Source organism: Lampris incognitus, unplaced genomic scaffold, assembly GCF_029633865.1.
Source record: "Lampris incognitus isolate fLamInc1 unplaced genomic scaffold, fLamInc1.hap2 scaffold_185, whole genome shotgun sequence".
In the NCBI taxonomy this organism is placed as follows: domain Eukaryota; kingdom Metazoa; phylum Chordata; class Actinopteri; order Lampriformes; family Lampridae; genus Lampris; species Lampris incognitus.
In genome coordinates this window covers 54,108-72,885 of record NW_026611144.1, presented here as the reverse complement: position 1 = coordinate 72,885, position 18,778 = coordinate 54,108, and the positions used below count along the sequence as shown (strand labels likewise).

Sequence of the window (18,778 nt, the reverse complement as noted above, 5' to 3'; positions counted from 1 at the left end):
TACAAGCTGTGTTAATTTTTCTTTTTCTTTTTTTTTGTTTTTGAGATACTTTGTTGATCCCTGTGGGGAAATTATTCTCTGCATTTGACCAATCCTAGCTGTGTAGCTAGGAGCGGTGGGCAGCCGCCGTGCAGCACCCGGGGACCAACTCCAGTTCATCTCGCCATGCCTCCCTCGGTCAGGGGCACAGACCGGAGTATTAACCCTAACATGCATGTCTTTTTGATGGCGGGGGAAACCGGAGCACCCGGAGAAAACCCACTGCAGACACGGGGAGAACATGCAAAATCCACACAGAGGACGACCTGGGATGACCCCCAAGGTTGGACAACCCCGGGGTTCGAACCCAAGACCTTCTTGCTGTGAGGTCACAGCGCTAACCACTGCACCACTGTGCTGCCCTTTATTAAATTACAAGACTTTATATAAATTACTTTAAATTAAAAGGTTTCATAATGATGCAACATGCTGCATGAAAAGTTTCGAGACTCAGCGGCACCGGTAGATAATTTATGGTTTTGCAAATGTAGCTTTTGCAGCCTCATCGTTAAAATGAATTGTTTGCAAAGCGGAATAAGAGCTCGATCTTACCTGCGTGTTGTAAAGCCCTCTCTTGGTGGATTGCACCGCGTGTCCAGGCACTTGCATAATCTCCCCCATGGCATCATCACATCATATTGTACTGTATATGTGTATCACCATCCCAAAGCATTTGAAGACGTGATCTATTGTTTCTTAATTTCAAAAGATCTACTCATATTTTCACTTTTTTTTTCTTTTCATAATCTTAGGGGACCTTGATTTTATTTGGCAAGAACATTGAAAGTCAAAACTTTTTTTTTGCAAGAGTAGCCTGGCTGTGTAAGACACACCTTGGCACATCGCACAATATGTCTTTAACAAACAGCATACTTGAGCAGAAACAGTCAAAACTCTCAAAAGGCTTTATAAAACTCCGTTTGGTTTCATGCTTATCCATGCAGAATACAGCGAGAACAGTCACCATCCCTGATGCCCTTTTAAAATTATTTATACTTTAAAAGGAAGGGAAAAAAAAGGAACATCGGAGGATTATTTCTTTCCATTATGTGACGCAATCATGTTTTCTCCTCAATAATTCAGCAAAATATGGCAGTGCTCGTATTATTTGGGCAATTCTTTCCAGATTTACTCCACTCGGCCTGCGAGAACTTGTCAAGAAGAGATAAAAAAGAACAAGGATGTTGACAACCTAACAGCACATAGCAAGGGACTGCACAGAGTCCCTGTGAGAGGTTTATTTACAGTCACTGGTGGGATACAGCTTGTTGTGTGTGTTAAATGAAAGCATACTGAGGGATAAATTGTGGTCCACTACAGTTAGTTGCTGAGGGCAGTGATAAAGTATAGTAGCAACGATAGGGAGCTTGATCAGGTTTGTGTGTGTGTGTGTGTGTGTGCGTGCGTGCGTGCGTGCGTGTGTGTGTGCATGCGTACAGTGCATGTGAATCTGTAAACCTGAAGTTAGTAAATGGAAGTCAGATTAAGAAGGGCAGATGGGGTCAAGGAGTGTGAAAGCAGGGCGTGTGCGCATGTCTGTGTGTGTGTGGGGGGGGGGGGGTCGAGAGAGAGAGAGAGAGTTGTGTAGGGGGGAAGAAAGGGCCAGACTGGAATTGGATCCTGTTGATGGTACGGACAGCACACCGGCTAGAGAAGAATCCCAAGCAGGAGCTTCTGCAGAGCTTAGTTTGATATCACTGAACACTTGCGAGAGAAACAGGAGAGCTTGCCAGTAGATGTTAGCTGGAATAAAGTTTCAGCTTGGGAATAGTATCTCCAAGAGCTTGCAAGTTCAGTCTGAATCCTTTTCTAAGTCTATTACCATGCATGAAATACCTTGACAGGTGTCCCATGCCCTCTGAGCCATGGACCCATTGTCAGCTTTTGTCCTTGCCGTGGGAATATTAACGACAGCTTTGCCTCCAGCACGCTCACACGCGAATTCAGGAGCATCTGTTACTAAAAGACATCTGCCGGGGTCAGAAAGATGCAGAAGATTCATTATAAAAAAAATATTTTTGTTTACGAGATGTAAGTTCAGAAATGAATTTTAACATCGCCCAGTGTGTACAGATGAGAATGCAGACAGAGTGCAGCCAAAAAAAAAAGCCATGGCACTTCTTTTGCTGCAGAAGCAGTGACTTACTTTCTCTGACTGAGAAGAATGTTTGTAGGAAAGTTCAGACACACGGTGAACTTTGCCCCTCCCTCACATAGCAGGCCATGCTTCTCTGCTCGATGTCAATAAGCTGGTCGGTGGTTAAACAGACACATATTTGCCCCTCCAAACCATCAGGTCCATATATTTCTGTGATGTTCTTCCGTTGCCTACCAACACGGGGATGGTCGGTTCGAATCCCCGTGTTACCTCCGGCTTGCTTGGGCGTCCCTACAGACACAGTTGGCCGTGTCTGTGGGTGGCAAGCCGGATGTGGGTATGTGTCCTGTTCACTGCACTAGCGCTTCCTCTAGTCGGTCGGGGGGAAGGGGGAACTGGGGGGGAATAGCATGATCCTCCCACGCACTACGTCCCCCTGGCGGAACTCCTCACTGTCAGGTGAAAAGATTCCACATGTATCGGAGGAGACAGTCTGCAGCCCTCTCCGGATCGGCAGAGGCGGAGCAGCGACCAGGACAGCTCAGAAGAGTGGGTAATTGGCCAAAATTCAATTGGGGAGGAAAAGGAGGAAAAATAAAAATAAAAAAAATAGTGATGGTAAGCATTTACGATCAATACATGGATGGCTTGATGCAAGAGATACTAGGCTGAAGTTGTGTTTCTGTCTGCACAAAAACAAGGACTTTGCTGCAATGTTCACTTCCCTGTGTCATTTCAGATAAATACCAACACCATCCAACTTTGATGCCTTCCAAGTTTGCTATTTTTGAACGTGGAAAAAGTAAAATGTGAATTTAACATGAGTGAGATTTTACAATGAGTAAATAAATGGAAACACAAACGGATGGTGACTAGACTTTTAATAGGCTGTCCCAAATAGTAACTCACCATTTGTTGACAGATTTGTTATCCATCGTTAATTCCACATCCTCCATGCTCTGTTGCTCTTTCAATTCCCCATGGGGTCTTCAATCTCAGTGGGGCCATGGGCCTCTTTAAGATGAGCATATTTGTTTTGTCGTTGTTGCTGTTGCTGTTGTTGTTGTTTTAACAAGCTGGGGGAGTCTGAAACCCTAATAGCAATTCCTCATCCATTACGTGACTCCCACTCACGGTCCTTCTCCAGGAAGGGAGTGCTCATATGTTGCTGATGTCAGTGGCCAAAAAGCACTGGGCTTGGAGAGGAATTCTGTGGAGTCATTTTGGGTTTTCCCATTTGTGTGATGGGTTATTTGTGGGCATGCTCGCGTGCACACACATATATGCATGAACACACACACGTGTGTGTGTGCATGCGTGTGTTATTAAAATTGTTCAATTTTGAAAAGACAATTCCCATAAAAATGTCCATCACTGAGCCAGTGGTGGAAGATAGGGGAGGGGAGTCAGAGTAAGAAACACAATAGGCAAATTAAACAGTCCTCCAACATCCCGAATGGCATTATTAGATTATATTGTGTCATTATCAGCTCAGGGGAAAGAGGAAGTATGACATACCCTACTACAATGCATGACGTATTGTAAATTCCCATAATGAACAGCCCGCTATTCAATTAAACGTCACTATTTATCACTGGTTGATGAGTTAAACTCATTAGAACGGGCTTGCTGCCGCTTCGTCTGAGTCTTGATGAGATCCTTGCACAGCGTTATTCTGGGATGTGGTATGACACTTTTTGCACTGGTCCCCTGCTCGCTTCCAGTTTACCGGCTTCTTTGGGATTCACAAGTTGGATGTGATGAGCACTTATTGTGTTACCGGTGGTATGATTAAAGAGGGAAAGGGCGTGATTGATTGAGAAGCTGTGTGGAAGTTGTGGGAACCCCTTCCCTGCAACCATTTATGAAGCACGGTTTTACAAAGCTCTGTTGTTACAGGCATAAATTGTGACTCGCTGAAATTATCTTTAGAGTTGGTAATAAATCATTGATTGCATCCCAGCAGACAGTATAGGTTGATGTTTATGTGTACAGTATGTGTACTTTCACAATCCCCAAGCAACCAAAACGTACGACACAAAGAGACATTTCAGCGGGTGTGACCGCACTGGAAGTGGGCAGGATGCTCATCGTCCGCTTATAAATGGTAGATTCAGCGTGTGAGCAGAAATTATTGACGAGATGTCACCGAGTTCGAACGCTCAGAAGGTCCTTTGCCATAAATGTTTATAGTCTCCTCCACCTGTCCGTTTTAGCGAGCAACGATTTGGATCTTTTTATTGCCTGCTGGTAATTTACTTTTAGATTTGAGCATATAGCCACAGTATATTGTTGTACATCACCCTGATCATACTGGGCATTGCAGTTAATCCCCGTGGTTATTTTGACTGCAGATTGCATTCAAATGGCCGGTATTCTGAGATGTACTCACTGACAATAGCATGATGTCTCATTTGGCTCTGAGGAGGTCTTTGAGGAGTCTCATTTCAATGCATTATTTCACATTTGGAACAAAAGAAAAACATGTTTGTTGCCATATGCAGAAAAAAACCCTCAAAATAATACACCCAATTCATCCACTAAACTATCATTATAACTCAATAATAGTCCATAGCTAGGTTCACTCTAATACAAGCCTTTTACTTTTTGTTCATGGATATTCAGTGTTACATATTTCATATTTCGCTCATTCATTTATGGAGCATTGATACAGCAGCTATCACATAGTTTTATTGCATGTGCAGGCTAACAAGAATGCCCAGCTTTCACACAACTTCAACATATTGATATTTGCTGTCAGGATCAGTGCTCTGATTAAGCCTCACAATGATAGAATAAAAATAGTCGGTCAGAAAGTGGGGCCACAGCTTCAGCATTTCACATGTCAGATTCTTCCTGGGAACGCCATCCGTCAGTAATGGGTTTATAGTTTATATTTTACCATTTGTGGGTCAGCAGTAGCTGGAGTATTTTAAGACTGGCGGCATGGCTCGACTCATGCTGCAAGAATGTCCAAACACCGCAGGCCAAGTCAGCGGGGTCATTTCATCCATTGATTTTTGTTTTTTTGGGGGGGGGGGTATGCTCACTGAGGTTAGAGGAACTTCAAACAGCCCAATTTACTTGATTCCATTGTCACAGAGCCCCCCCCCCCCCCCCCCGGAGCAACTGCGACCTGATGAGAAGAAAACTTTGACATGACGTATAATGACAGATAACTGGTGCTGAAACGGTATTTATGCTGTAGATTCAAATGGGAGAGAGAAAGGAGGATGACGGTTAAGATTCATTTCCAGAACACAGCACATGGTGAGGTTCAGTGAATATCCGCCCGGAGTGTAATTTGCAGTGGCCGGTCACCGTTGTATTTCTGCGTGTATTTGGTTGTACTTCAGGGAAGGATCTGATGTTAATATCTTAAAACCGAGCCGTTATAATTGTTGATGAGCGCCACTCGGTATTGTTGTGCCGGTCCAACCTCCTAAGCGTGACTTTCTCGTGCTATGTCCGCCTTGTTCTTACACCCTTCTGAGAGAAGGAGCTCGAGGTCAATGGGGGCGATAGTATGACGTAAAGCAGTCCTTTGTGTTACTATTTTATGTGATACCTACCTACCTGGCATTTACCACTTCCATTTACAGCTGTAGATGGATAAGGTTTGTGAAAAGTTTTGTCTGACGTCACTACATGAAAGTGAAGCTGTAAGGTAATTTTGCAAGCATATTGTAGTTAACATGTATATTATATTACGGATGTATTCCTCGATCCAGTCTCTTTTTTGTTTTTTGTTCTCAAGAGGTCAATGAGTATCGCCGCCATCTTCCTCTGCCGAGCAGTGATAGCTGAATGTTTTTGGATAGCTTAATTTATACACTTTTGGGGTTTTTTTTGTGGATTTTTCACCCCAGTGGTACTTGGCCAATTACCCCACTCTTCCGAGCCGTCCCGGTCGCTGCTCCACCCCCTCTGCTGATCCAGGGAGGGCTGCACACTACCACATGCCTCCTCTGACACATGTGGAGTCACCAGCCCCTTCTTTTCACCTGACAGTGAGGAGTTTAACCAGGGGAGCGTAGCACGTGGGAGGATCACGCTATTCCTCAGTTCCCCCTCCCTCCTGAACAGGCGCCCCGACCGACCAGAGGAGGCGCTAGTGCAGTGACCAGCACACATACCCACATCCGGCTTCCCACCTGCAGACACGGCCAATTGTGTCTGTAGGGACGCCTGACCAAAACGGAGGTAACACGAGGGTTCAAACCGGCGATCCCCGTGTCAGTAGGCAATAGACCGCCACGCCACCCGGATGCCCACTTTTGCATTATTTTTAACAAGCTTCTGGCTTATGCTGCAAATTGTGTCCCTGATTCAACAATATCCAGTAGTATCTGCCTATAAAACACCATAGGTTCACATGCATTACAAAATATTTGATGCATTTCATCCCTAATATTGCATTTTACAGTCCACTGCTTACAATAATTTTCAAAAGTAATGATAATAATAATGATAATAATAATAATAACAATAATAATGATAATTTTGACCTTAAGTGAAAGATTTCTCTATACCTAATAAGGGTCAGATCACATGTACTGAGAATTATAAATGCCCAAACATCTGATAGCTATCCCTTATCCCATTATTCAGACTGACCATTTCCACAGAAAGGTTTAAGTGTGTCTGTCTCTAAGCTGCTGACATGCATACTTATCATCATAGACATTTTAATAGCCCAGTAAAAAAAAAAATGTTGGCATATGAAATATACACACCTACCCACCACTCCTGCACAGTGTGGCTGACACACAACCACCCACATAACACACACCGTATATCTCAACCAACAAATGCTGTCGTTACAATTTGACATTTAGAGACCTATCGTAACATCGCAGTGTGAACCTTCAGTGCCTGACAGTTTATTCCCCTGATTATTTTTTATCCTCATGATTTTCTCTTTTTCACAGTTAAATCATACAATCAGAGCAGTTTTCAACTCAGGTATGTAATACATGACATACAGGGTTCATGTTATACTGGCCATTAAACAAACGGTGTACATAAAATGTTTATTATATGACTTAATATTGCAAAACAGCTGCTGTCTGGCAAGGAAAACAACAACAAAATTTAACAAACATATTAAACTAAATATACTGCAGCACACAAATATCTCCACCAGTAATGAATTATCAAGCAAAACCTCAATAAGGTAAAATTTACATAACTTAAAGAGCAATCACAAATGCTTGTCTAAAAATGTATTTTTCATATCATATTCATACTCTTCCTCTGTCAATGTTGCAAAGAATCTTTTTGAAAGATCTCCTGAAATCATTATTGAATATGGTGTATATGACGGGATTCAGAGAACTGTTGCAGTATCCGAACCAGAAAAACATTTTGAACAATGTCTCCGGGACGCAGCAGGAGTCACATATGGCAGTGAGTGTGTATGTGAAGAAAAAGGGGAACCAACAGATCACAAACACTCCCATGACCACGGCCAGAACAAACGTGAAACGCTTCTCTCTGTTCTGTCTTCCTTTCCATCTGCTCACTTTCACGCCGGCCCGTGCGTCTCCCTTTGGAAAGGGGTCCCTCGGCTTCACCCGAGTCTCTTTGGTCTTTCTCATATCCATCTTCTCTAGGGGACAATGCACGTTGTCGTTCCCATCGGACGAGGAACACTCCTCCTCTTCCTCATCTACTCCGTTGATCGCCTCACCCCCCTCAGTCTCCACATTCCCCCGTTTGCCACTTTCTCTCTCCTGGGGCTCCAAACCGTGCTGCCGATCATCTGAGTTGCTGCTTTTCTTCCTCCTCTCACCTGGCAGGGCTCTGCTTCTTCTCTTGGCAATCTGATAGATTCTAACATACACCAGAATCATGATGACACATGGGGCAAAGAACGAGGCAGTGCTGGAAAAGAGGATGTACCATTTCTGCTCATTAATCTTACATGTGGGGCCATCTTCTTTGGCCCCTTCCTTTTCCATCGTAATAAGTGGTGGGAATGAAATGATGGCAGCCAGCACCCAGACTATAAACACAACGCATTTAATCCTACGCGGTGTCCTTTTCAGGTTGTACTCAACGGCTTGACTAATGGACCAATACCTGTCCAGACTTATGGCGCACAAGTGCACAATGGATGAGGTGCAGAAGAGCACGTCCAACGCCAGGTAGATTTCGCACCAAACTTTGCCAAAGTACCAGTAACCCATCAGTTCATTAGCCAGAGAGAATGGCATTACTAAAGTGGCCACTAGAATGTCTGCGCACGCCAGGGAAACTAAAAAAAAATTCTGAGGTGCTCTCAGGGCATGACTAGTAGTCACCGCAATCACCACGAGGACATTGCCAAACACCGTCAGTAGAATAAGCATACCCACCAGTACGGTTAGAGGCACCAAGGTTAGCATAGTGGAGAAGTGCCTGCCAGGCACAGACCCATTCCCACTGGCTAAGTTATCACAACCCATCAGGAGGATTTGCAGAGTCCTTGATATTTGTCAAATGGTGTTTTGTTTGGATGTTTGGAGTCTGTTTTGCAGCAGTCCATGAATTACTTCCATTCAAAATTTCAGCATCGGACACTGCAGTGTCTTCAGACATTAAAACGTAAGCTTCTCTCTTCTTGATTGGAAAAAAGAAAAAGGAAAAATTCCAAGCAAAATACACCAAACTATGAAGGGAAAAAAATCATTTGTTCGTATTTTTGAGCTTCAGACAGTTTGTCTATTTTAGCATTCTTTAAAAAGATCATTATCCACCAACCTGTGAAATTCAACTTGTGCTAAGACGCCCCTTGTACGACTTAAAACAGAGACGGCGCATGGGGAAGAGGTCCTGTGTATTCCTCCCAGTGTTGGCTCAGGCACATCCTTTCATCTGCTGCAGCCGAAGTGGGGACTTGGTCTTTTATATGGGTTTGATCTGAGCCTGAGTCTGTGAGATGCTGGCTCCAGTATATCAGGGAGGACACTATGGGTGGGGTTGCTCTGCCACTGTAAATTCAGAAGCAATTTACTGTCACTCCCGGTGCTGGAGACTATAGGCTGATGATGGCATTAACCATGTCTGGTGTTAGATTGCAAAAGCAGTACTTATGCACTGATTTACAGGCATCACGATATTGCTTTACAGTTTTGTAATTATACAAATATATAAAATAATCGGTTACAGTGATCGGTTGTCAAAGGAGTCACAACTGTAAAAGAAAAAAAGGCAAAATTAATAAATGTTAGGTTTGATAATATATAAAATAATATTAAACTATTATATAATTTGAAAAGTGGTGATAATGCAAATTTTTGTGGTTTTGACACCCTTTTTTTTATTTGGTAAGAAAAAACAAGTATATAGTACAGTATAGGTTGGGTATAGAGACAATGACTTGCCTTCTGGCATATCCAGCCATGGGTAAACTGTCATATGAAACCATAGGTGCATGGTGGTATGTTAAAATATATCATGACAACACCATTGGTCAGGGTAGGATGCAATGCTTGTGACTCTTGGTGACACATGGTATAAAATCTTTTTTTTCTCTCTCTCTGAAATATTCAGCAAATATTTTCTACCAACCTCACTCCCCACAGGCTCACATGCAATGCTAATACACCTTGTTTGGTATTGCATTTAGGATTGTGTGATGGCCTGGCGGCCTGTCCAGGGTGTCTCCCTGCCTGCCACCAATGACTGCTGGGATAGGCTCCAGCATTCCTGTGACCCTGAGAGCAGGAGAAGCGGTTTGGATAATGGATGGATGGATCATCGTGTACTAAACTACATTGCATTATTGTTTGGTAAAAAGGGTTTGTATTGCAATACTTAAGGTTCCCCAAGCATACCCCTCAGACTATATAACAGGTGTAGGTTTGTGTCCATAAGTGTTATGCCAGGTGTTGAGTACCTGATGGAAGAGGCTATACCTGCAAACCTAACCTACAGTGCATTTGTTACAAACCTAAACGAAACTCTGTCTCATGTTAAGTGTATGGGAGGAATAGCAATAGCAAATAGCACATTGTAATTGGTACGACTTGGTTCATCTGTTTATTCAACAGCCAGTCATGCACGTAAAAACATTTTCTGTTATTCTAAACTTTGGCAAAGAAGAGCAGCTCAGCTGTCCTCTAGTGACATCTAGCGGGGCTGACGGGAAAATAAATACATGTTATTTTGACCAGCTGTGATTCTCTCATTTTCTTTAGCCTAACCTATTTTGTGCAATGATTGTGCTACTTGTTTACAAACATAAGGCGGAAGTAGGAGAACTTTAAAAAATGACTCCTATATAAGCCCGCACGACCTGGGGTGAGCTGAGCTGAGCTGAGCTGAGGGACAGCTCAGGTTGGACGATTTGGAGACAAAGCAAGAGAGGCAAGATTGAGAAGGCTTGGACATGTGAGGAGGAGAGAAGCTGGGTATATTGGGAGAAGGATGCTGAATATGGAGCTGCCAGGGATAGTCCATGGGCCAGAGCCCAAAATTTCCTATTTCGGTACACTCAAGGTGGCAAAACTTACTTATAATTTTTGAAAGGATCCATGTCTGTAGATGATATTTTGGTATGATAACCATTCCTGAGTGGCAGCTGTATCACAGTTATCAGCTCATGAAGTTAACCACCCGCTAAACTAAATTGCATTTTAGACGCTGGTGCATATCCTGGTTTAGCCTCATGGTCAGGACATTTTTCAATGTTCTATAATATTGTCTTTGGTATCATTTTAAAGGGGACCTTCTTAGCTTTCATTCAAGCCCTGTTGTGGATATTTCTCACAAATATAGAGGTCACTTGAGCTCTTCAACCCGTCAATAACACACATCTTTCTGCAATGTTCGCCTAAACTATATACTTTCTTTTAGCCCTGTGGCATCTAGGAATATCAGGGACACAAAACACAAAAACTGGAATACTCACAGGACTGTAAAGATTCAGGAAATGTATAATATACCCATACTATTTCATTGTGTGAGGTGATTGTGAACCTTAAATTAGAAGGGCATTATTACTAAGAAACTAACTAGACCAAAGCCAGTTAGTCCATGTGTCAGACCAGATATCGATATCACCCAAGATGACACAACTTCACTGGTGCCATTTTATTTGGTACACTAACAGAAGTAAAATAATACATGATAACCTTTCCAAATGAGCAGCTATTTCATTTTTCTTTCAGGAAACCTGTTTCTGTGCCTCTCACGATTGTGTATTTGCCCAGATTTTTACAAATATAGCATTTCAACACCCCTGGTACTGATTAGCCTAGCTTAAACTCTGGGACAGTTCTTAGTTGGCCAACAACCAAGATAACCAGTACTGTGTACTTCCATTCATTGTGCTAAGCTAGGCTAACGTGCAGCCAGATAGCTTTCTACTAAACACATATAGAGGAAACTGGTATCTATCTTCTTGTCTCACTCTGGAGAAGATTGTAAGCTAATTTCCCATAATGTTAGCATGTTCTTTTAATGTATATGTTAATATGATTAGTTAAAGTGGCTACGAGGAACTTTCATCTTGTGTTGATTTTAGCGGCCTCATGTGGACAAAATACAGCTGTTGCATAGCAACTAGGTAATGTATCCATTTGTGGCTATGTAAGATAAATAATGGTAATATGACGCTGGTGAAGCAAAGTAAACTTTGTTTTAGTAGTGTTCATACACCTAAGTTACATGTATTTGTTTGTATGTGGCAGGTGAAAACTGACTGAATATGGCCACTGGTGAACAAGCAAGTTTTTACCCAATACCAAAGCGCCCACGGGTGGAGTGCATTATCCACTGTTCTGATGATACAGATAAGCTGGTTTCACTACAAAGTGTCGACTCATGGAGAACTCTGCTCAGGGCAGCTCAGATACGAAATCATGCACCAGTTTTGAAACTGGCAAAAGACATTCCTGAGGGACAGATTCCAGCAATCTACTACCACAGAAAGTGTCGCAGTATCTTCACTATGAAGCAAATTCTTGATGGCCTCCTTGCAAAAGAAAAGAAAAGTTGTGTCTCTGCTGAAGAGAAACAATCTAAGAGAGTAGCTCGACATGCTCCAAGTACATCTAGGACTTATGATGCAGAGTGCATATTTTGTCAGAAAAACAGCAAATATTCCAAGAGACAGAATACGAGAGAAGTACTGGTGCAGTGTCGAGAACTGCGAGCTGATGCAAAGATCAGGAGTGCAGCCACAAAGAAAAGGGACAGCAGAATCCTTGCCATTGTGAGTAGAGACCTTGTAGCAGCTGAAGGGCACTACCACAGGTCATGCTATAGACTTTACACCAAAGAAGAGGTTTCCAAAGGAGAGGTTGCCAGCAATGAAGATGATGATGCTGCAGCCCAGTATGAAGCTGCTGTGAATAAGGCATACAATGAGCTGTTCCTCTTCATCAGGATGGAGCTTTTTGGCAATCCTCAAGTGATGACAATGACTGATCTCTCCTCTAGACTGGTAGCTTCAATGAACTCCCAAGGCATTGCCCAAGTCAAGGAATCAACCAAGAAGCACATAAGGCGAAACCTGGAGAGTGAGTTTGCTGGAGCCTTGCAGATATTCCCTGATGAGAAAGGAAAATTCCTCCTCTATCCCGATAACTTGTCCATGAGGGAACTTGCCAAAGAAAATCAGTCTCTCAAAAGGGAGCTGCAGACCCTGAAAAGTGTCAGTGCACAAGATGTTATAGCCAAAGCAGCCATCAAATTGAGAGCAGACATTAAAAGTCAAGATGTTCCTCAAACCTGGCCGCCTGAAGTCAAACCAGAAGCAGAATGTCCTACCATTCCAGAGTCTCTCATTATCTTCCTGTACTCTCTACTCACAGGCTCAAATGATCCTGATCATGCATCCCAGAGAGTGCAGTGCCTTCTGCAGTCATTTGGCCATGACATAGTATATGCAGTGACATGTGGAAATACCAAGCCTTCCAAGCACATTGTTCTGCCATTCAGTGTCAAATCATTGACAGGAAATGTAGAGTTGATAAACATCCTCAACCGACTTGGTCACAGTGTGTCCTATTCACAGATGGAAGAGATCAACACTGCCCTGTGTCTCCAGAAACTCTCATCATCAGGGAGTGGCATTGCCCTTCCAGCTAACATCCATCCTGGCATATTCACAACTTTAGCCTGGGACAATATCGACCGTCTTGAAGAAACTGTCAGTGGTGAGGGAACATCTCACAGAGTCAATGGGATTGCTGTGCAAGCAAAGCCAGTCAACCCACTTCCTGTCCAACCCATGCCCACTGTTCCCAAAACAAAGAAGAGAAGCATTGATGGACCCCCACCAATGTTACCAACTTACAATGCTAGACAACGGGTAGGGCCACCACAAAGCAAAAAGTCAGATGCCGATACTGCAGCCAATACTAAGCTTGCCAGAGAGAAAAACCTTCTTTGGGTCCTAGCACGTATGTCACAACAAGAAGAACAGTCAGTCAGCAGCTGGACAGGCTTCAACATCCTGACTCGAGGAGAGATGACGGTCATCGCCGACAATATAGGCTATCTGCCTACCATCAATGCTCCAGCGACACAAATGTCTACTGTCAACGAGGTGCTTAACCAGTCACTGAGCATCATGCAGTGCTTAGGCCTGTGGAAGATTGTCTGTGTCTTAGACCAAGCCCTGTATGCGAAGGCTGTCGAGATCACATGGAAACACCATGACAAGTTCCATGATATCATCGTTAGGCTTGGGGTATTCCACACGATCTGCACACTGCTGGCAATAATAGGAAAGCGTTTCCAAGATGCTGGACTCAAAGACCTCTGCATTGAGTCTGGCATGATTGCAGAAGGCTCAATTGCTGGTGTTATGGATGGCCGCAAGTACAACAGGGCAGTGCGACTACACAAGCTCCTGTATGAGGCTCTCATGCGACTGACCTTGAATGGTTTCCTGTCCTGGTTGGAAGAAACTCACAGGAATGACATGGTTCACCTGAATGAGACACTGAAGACCATTGACAGCCTTGGGAAAGAAGTCTCACAACATGTTTTGAAGGAGGTCCTCGAGAACAGCTCTTGTACACGCATCATGGATCTATTTGAAGTCTACCGTGAGTTCCTTAGAGGTGGAAACGGCAGCCTCTCGAACTTCTGGATGTCCTATTTGGACATGGTTGAAATCTTGTTGGAGCTCATCCGAGCATCCAGAGAGGGAGACTGGATGCTACACTTGGCTAGCATTCGAGCAATGATCCCATGGTGCTTTGCTTATGACAGGATGAATTATGCACGCTACCTCCCCTACTACTACGCCCAGATGTCTGAGCTGCCCATCACACACCCAGATGTGTACACAGAATTCATGGAAGGAGGCTTCTCAGTCCAACTGGGCTCCACCAATCCCTTTGGCCGAATCCCTGTTGACCAAGCTATAGAAGAAACGGTGAACAAAGACAACCAAACAGCTGGAGGGACAAAGGGATTCAGCTTGAAGCCAGGAGCTGTGACCAAATATTATCTCACAGCTGAGTATAGAAGCATGTACCTCAGACAGCTGAGAGACCTGACAGGTCAAGGCAGGTGCAAATGGTCTCATCCAGATCTACAGAGTCCAAGGATCAAGAGAGATGAAGCAGATGTCCAGTCTCTCATGGACCTTATGGAGAATAACTGGCTCAATCCTATGTCCCCTGATGAGATTGATTTGGTTAGCCTCTCCACTGGCAACATGGCTCCACCTGATGTGACCATAGATCTCTTGAGAGCTCTTGAGAAAGGAGAAGAGGCCTACCAAGCATTCCAGCAAACAAGGTTAGATGCAGACCCACCACCTGTGAAATTCCACGACAAGATGACCAAGCAAAGTCTGAAAACATTCTCCAATGTCAGCACAAAACAAGCTCATGGAAAGAAAGCACAGGATGTGGTTCTGAAGGCAGATAGAAACCTTTTCAGTCACATGATCCTGGTGGCTGAAAGCAGGAAGGTGAATCTGAAGAATGTCCTTGCCTACCCATTGGGCCCACTACCATGGGCACTGGCAAATGCTGATGGGTCCTTACGAAAAACAAACAAGGCTGCACTTGCCAGAGAGCTTGAAAAGAATGTATCTCCTGCAGAAGACATCCCAATCCCATCTACTTCCATCATTGATGGGATGAGCATGGTCCAAAAAATGAATGGCAACAACAAAACCTTTGCACAGGTGGCAGAGTCAGCCTTGACCCAGGTCCTCCATGAGGGAGCACAGAGTGGGAAGATTGATGTTGTTTTTGATGTCTATCACCAGACTTCGATCAAAGATGCTGAACGACTGAACCGGGGTGGAGACATCACTCTCCAGTACAAGAATCTTGCAGGGGGACACCACGTCCAGCAGTGGAGAAAATTTCTGTGCAGTTCCTCCAACAAGACCAGTCTCATCAAGTTTCTGGTGGAAGAGTGGAAACTCCCACGATACAGAGCTATGCTGCATGGCAAGGTGTTGTACATGACCTGTGAGGAAACCTGCTACAAGTTGACAGAAGATGGGTGTGAGGAAGCAGCAGAACTGCACTCCACACATGAAGAAGCTGACACCCGTCTGCTCCTGCATGCATTGCATGCAGCAAATGCGGGCTCGAAGTCAGTTATCATCACAGCTGAGGACACTGATGTCATGGTGCTTTGTCTTGGCTTCCAGAAGGACATCACCTGTCCCATCTACCAGAAGTGTGGGACTCAGAACCGCACACGGTTTGTCGACATCACCAAACTGGCAAGTTCACTTGGAGACAGCATCTTTGACAGCCTAATTGGCTTACATGCCTTCCCAGGCTGCGACACTGTCAGTGCATTCGCTGGTCGAGGGAAGCTGAATGCCCTGAAGATAGTGAGAAAGCACACTTCCTGCCAAGAGACTTTTAGTCAACTGGGACAGACATGGAATGTGAGTGATGAGCTGTTCCAGAAAATTGAGCAGTTCACCTGTCGGATGTATGTTGCTAATAGCAGCACTGCTGAGGTGAACAAACTGCGTTACCAGCTCTTCTGCACCAAAAGGGGAGAGGTTGAGTCCAGCCAGCTGCCACCATGTAGAGACTGTCTCTTTATGCATGTTCAACGAGCCAACTATCAGGCAGCAATATGGAAGTGCTGTCTGCAGGCTAACCCTGTGGTGCCAAGCCCTACTGAGTATGGATGGACAGACGATGAAGGCAAGCTGACCATTTACTGGATGCGCTCCCCACCTGCACCAGATGTGGTCTTGGAAATGCTAACATGCAAGTGTGTGCATTCATGCAAAATGCCAAGCTGCATGTGCCTGTCAAATGGACTTCCATGCACAGACATGTGCAGGTTACAGACCTGCAGTAACCAAAAACAGCAGGATGGTCCAGAACTGGACTTTGAACTTGGGGAGTCAGATGATGAGAGAAACGAGCAGTTTGATGAATGACAGTGTGATGATTCTGATGGTATTACTGTGGTAGTAGTCTATTGATGCACAGGATGTTGATTCTGGACTTGGTTACCCAGAGCTTGATAACAATAATGTAAGCATATTCACATATACCCATTACCCTACCCATTACCATTACATATACCCACTAATGATATGGGATTACATGTATCATTGACTAAGTATATGTAAATGTCAATGTTGTTTAAAATATTAAAATAGTTCATTACCTCACTATGGTATTCCTTTTTATCATGTATTTTGATTGTGTATTTAAACAAATGTATAGAGACCAGTTTGTGACCTAACTGGCTTTGGTCTAGTTCTCATTTAAGGCTCACAATCACCTCACACAATGAAATAGTATGGGTATATTATACATTTCCTGAATCTTTACAGTCCTGTGAGTATTCCAGTGTTTGTGTTTTGTGTCCCTGATATTCCTAGATGCCACAGGGCTAAAAGAAAGTATATAGTTTAGGCGAACATTGCAGAAAGATGTGTGTTATTGACGGGTTGAAGAGCTCAAGTGACCTCTATATTTGTGAGAAATATCCACAACAGGGCTTGAATGAAAGCTAAGAAGGTCCCCTTTAAAATGATACCAAAGACAATATTATAGAACATTGAAAAATGTCCTGACCATGAGGCTAAACCAGGATATGCACCAGCGTCTAAAATGCAATTTAGTTTAGCGGGTGGTTAACTTCATGAGCTGATAACTGTGATACAGCTGCCACTCAGGAATGGTTATCATACCAAAATATCATCTACAGACATGGATCCTTTCAAAAATTATAAGTAAGTTTTGCCACCTTGAGTGTACCGAAATATCGTCTGGCCCATGGACTAGGAAGAGGAAAAGAGGAAGGCCAGGGGAGGTTTATGGCTGTAGTGAGAGGGGACATGCAGGTGGCTGGTGTGACAGAGGAAGATGCAGAGGACAGGAAGAGATGGAAACGGATGATCCGCTGTGAAGACCCCTAACGGTAGCAGTCGAAAGTAGTAGCAGTAATATAAGCCCCCATGACGATGTAGCCATGAACGTAAACGGCATTAACGCAAGTACCCTCCTACACACTCGACTTCCGTTTGCGTCAATGGCCTATGCCTATGGTTGGCGTGAACCCTCCGTCACATAGTCGTGTCGGCATACAAGTGGAGCTCAGTTTTCATTCAACATTAAATGAAATTATGTCGACCCTCTCCCACTCTTCGTCTTGATTAAAATCAATACACATATACACTAGAGACGTCACCACGTCAAGGCCCGGACTGGCCACTTGGAACACCGGGACAATTCTCGGTGGCCTGCCTGACTCGTCTGTTGATTGGCCTGAGATGTCAGCCAGTGTGAAAACGCAAAATTGTGAGGTAAATCATAGCAAAAACAACGTCACATCCATTCAGCCCTGTAGACATGGAGGCACCCCTCCCTTTCATTGCTTTTGGTATTATCCAAGCCTATCGTGACACCTGATTGGTCCAACGCACGGAGCGTCCGGCATCAACAAAATCTTGGCGTGGAAATTTGCTAGCCTACTTACGCGTAACACATTTGTGTACAATGCCACACCTCCTCTCTCGGCACCCTGTCATGCTTTCTCTAAATCCACAAAGACACAATGTGACTCCTTCTGACCTTCTCCATATTTCTCCATCAACATTCTCAAAGCAAACACCGCATCTGTAGTGCTCTTTCAAGGCATGACACCACACTGCTGCTCGCTAATCGTCACCTCTTCTCTTGACCTAGCTTCCCATATTTTCATGCTGTGGCTTATCAACTTTGTACCTCTGTGGTTACTACAGCTCTGCACATCACCCTTATTCTCGACAACTGGTACCAGTAGGCTTCATCTCCACTCCTCAGGCATCCTCTCATTTTCCAAGATTGTGTTAAACAATCTATTTAAAAACTCCACTGCCATCTCTCCTAAACACCCCCATACCTCCACAGGTATGTCATCTGGACCAACCGCCTCTCCACTCTTCATGGCTGCCCTCACATTCTCCTTGCTAATCCACCACATTTCCTGATTCACTATTCCCACATTATCCAACATTCTTTCGCTCTCATTTTCCTCATTCTGCAGTCCCTCAAAGTACTCCTTCCACCTTCTCAACACACTCTCCTCGCTTGTCAACACATTTCCATCTCTATCCTTCATCACTTTAATCTGCTTCACATCCTTCCCATCTCAGTCCCTCTGTCTAGCCAATCGGTACAAGTAATCTTCTCCTTCCTTAGTGTCCAACCTCTAATA

The 18,778-nt window shown here is 44.0% G+C and overlaps 1 protein-coding gene across 1 annotated transcript; it reads right to left on the bottom strand.

Moving 5' to 3' along the window:
• Positions 1-7,380: 7,380 nt before the first annotated feature.
• Positions 7,381-8,586, bottom strand: LOC130132843 (alpha-2A adrenergic receptor-like). Its single transcript, XM_056301863.1, has one exon. The coding sequence runs from the start codon at positions 8,584-8,586 to the stop codon at positions 7,381-7,383; it is 1,206 nt and encodes a 401-aa protein (XP_056157838.1).
• Positions 8,587-18,778: the final 10,192 nt, after the last annotated feature.

What these genes read in the sequence shown, in the direction of transcription:
- LOC130132843 (XM_056301863.1), bottom strand. Translation starts at nt 8,586, where the DNA reads ATGGGTTGTGATAACTTAGCCAGTGGGAATGGGTCTGTGCCTGGCAGG.